This window comes from Marmota marmota, unplaced genomic scaffold (genome assembly GCF_001458135.2).
Source record: "Marmota marmota marmota unplaced genomic scaffold, marMar, whole genome shotgun sequence".
NCBI classification, from domain to species: domain Eukaryota; kingdom Metazoa; phylum Chordata; class Mammalia; order Rodentia; family Sciuridae; genus Marmota; species Marmota marmota.
The window spans coordinates 1-2,967 of record NW_026011011.1 but is presented as its reverse complement, the minus strand read 5'-3'; the positions used below and the strand labels follow the sequence as shown (position 1 = coordinate 2,967).

Here is a 2,967-nt window from a genome sequence, read left to right as displayed (position 1 = left end):
AAAAACCAAAAATAAAATTTAAAAAAAATAATCCCATCACACTAATGCAAATTAATTACATAATATCCAAATCAGATAGGCTAAGACTCTAACTACTAGTATGCATAGATTAATCACGAAAGGACACACAAAGGCTCAACAATAAGGACCCGGAGCTCCTTTCCAAAACTGGCAAAAATATATTTTAAATACAGTTTGTTCTCACCATATTTATATTGTTTGTATCATATGCAAATATCATATACCAGGTCCTGAAACAAATCTTATTAAAAACTTGTTATGGACACAACTTTGAACCAACAAATTCGTTAAATGAGGTTTTAGGTAAGAAGTCTTCATGGCCAGATAAATTCTGTAAAATAAACTTAATTTATTCACATTTGAAAGACCACAATATTTATTAAAAATGATATGGTGAGTTCCTATATACACAAAGAAATTATCTTATAGTAGTTTAACAATTTTTAATTAAAGAAAACACTTTCTTTAATTAAGGAAGCAGGATTTAAAGATTGTTTCACCACTGGGTGTCCTCTCACAATAAAATATCTAAAGGTATAACTGTTGGGAATTGCCCTGGCTCCAAAGACTAACTTCCCGATTCCCCAAGATGAGCTGTCCAATGGTGAGCCCTGCTGGTTCACATGATCCTTACCCACCAATTAGAACGCACCCCAAGCCAGCTGCCAAAAAACCATTAAATTGTTAAACTATTTCAGCTGTCAAACCACCCCCGGCTCTATAAATATGCAGAGCTGCCTCAATAAACGGGCATTTTTTCTCCGATGGCTAGCCTTGATTGTTCTTTCAATAACAAGTAATATTCTATTCCTTTATAGAAGCAAAGGCAAAAATCCAATATAAATGAAACAAAAACCCAATTCATACATGTGACTATGCAAACATAATCAAGACTTCTTATTTTGGAAGCACAGAATCATCATCACTTTGGGTTATCTACAATACAAAAGAAAGGCAGAACATACCTTGATTGTTGACTTTAATTTGTGTGCCATTTTAATTAGAGGGCATTTTGTGTGTTTAATTGAAAAAGCTGGTGCTAAGGCAAAAAATATTTTTATCCTTTCAGCTATCTTTGGTATTGTAGAAAATGTTATGAAAGCTGAAAGGAAAGGAAATATGACATAAATTAGCAAGATATTCTGAAGCAGTTTAGTGCATGTAAAAATGACAGCATAAAAAGTAATAGTGGATTCAAAAATGGCCTCTGAACAATTCATTTCTTAATTCACTTTACCTTTTTTTGATAATCGAGCACGTAACATTATATTAATCACTGCTGTTTATAATCACTGCTCTAGTTATTGTTAATAACTAGAGTTTTGAAGTAATCATAAAGGATGATTATTGGATATGAAAGGGGAAAAAAAGAATAATGAGGCCTGAAAGAAAGAAATAGAAAGGAAAGCCATACAACGACGACTTTCTTCTCTTCCAAGATAAATCCTTCCCAGACACTGGCCACAGGCAGGGAGAAAGTGTTTCATCCAACCTAGAAGTGGCAGTCTCTAGGAAACACTAATCTCTTTCAAGACAACTCCTCTCCAGGTGCTGTCCACTAACCCCAACTCAAGGACTCAAATTCCTGAGTGCCCAGACTCACCTGCTCACTAAATCGCCCACAACCTATATAAACCCAGTACCCTCTATTATTTGGGGTCAATCTCATTTTCCACCAGGAAAGTGGATTCCACAGTGTCACTTCATCCCTACTTCCCCTATTCCTGTGTGAAACTTTGTTCCTGAATAAAAAACCTGTGCTGATTTGTGAAGTTTGCATTTGTCCTGATATTTTTTGCTAACAATGATAATTTTGTAATAAAGCAGATTGCAACAGTATAGTTTAAAAATCTAAAACAATTATATTGAATAAAATTAGTAATATGGAACATTTGTATAACTATCTATGATGTAAGTGGAATAAGTAAAATTTTCACAGAGATGAATCTTACACTTTGGGTAAGAGACTCAATAAATGTAAAAATGTTTTAATATTTACTCCTAATAAAACTCCTTAACTTCTTATATAGAGAATACTTAATATTAGTTTATATGTTATTGATTATTTCAAGTCATTGATGTGAAAATAGCAATGATATTTTTTGTCATACCAATAGTAGTGCCCTGCGAATGGCCTACATAAAATATTTCCTGTTGTCCAGTTTGTTTCACATTGAAATCAATGGAAGCTGGAAGATTATATTTAGCCATCTCATCAAAACTACAAAAAAAGAACAAGAAAAATAGCACTTTCTTCTGTCATATCAACATTTGGAGATAATGAATGGGTAAATGAATAAAGGCAATTTTCAAATCTTGTTGGGTATCATCAAGAAGATATGAGGTAAAATGTACCTACAGGATAGAGACTTTTGTGGGGAACCCAAAGTCAAGGAAATATAACCAGAGGCAGTATTATAAAGAGAATGCTTGTATATTATAAATACGGTGGACTAGACTAAACCCATGAGCTATTAAGTGGAAAAGTAGTTAAACTAAGAATGGGGTTGGTCAATAAGGTACTAAATAAGAAATAAAGGTTACTGCTGAAAAATGAGAAAAAAAAAGTTCAAAATCAAACAAGCAGTCTAATTTTCAAGCTAAAATTTACATAAAATTTTATGCTCTAAGGAAAGTTCTAAGAATCATATCTATATTTTATTGTATTTCACTGAAAAGGAAATAAATATTCAGTATACTTTTAAAAAAAAATGAAAGATTACTTCATCTTCATTTTATTTGTACCCGAAAGCCCAGAACTCTTTGGAATTTGTTTTTAGGTATAGGTGTTTCCTAGACCAGGTACTTCCTCTGCTGTTCCCCATCCACACATCATAGCCAGCATCTGCCAGAATGAAACCCAGGCTGTTGGGAAGATTTGAAATCCAGGTGGTAGCAGATGTAAGTAAACCATGTTGCAAATATACGAGTCTCCAAGCTAATGAG

General features: G+C 33.2%; 1 protein-coding gene across 1 annotated transcript; it reads right to left on the bottom strand.

Moving 5' to 3' along the window:
* Positions 1–205: 205 nt before the first annotated feature.
* LOC107134912 (lipase member J-like) lies at positions 206–2,963 on the bottom strand (the record flags this gene model as incomplete). Its single annotated transcript, XM_015476909.1, is given in 4 exon segments — positions 206–352; positions 987–1,123; positions 2,133–2,242; positions 2,767–2,963. Coding segments are annotated over 4 exon segments (591 nt in total), but the record flags the coding sequence as incomplete, so codon positions are not given.
* Between the last annotated feature and the right edge of the window lie 4 nt (positions 2,964–2,967).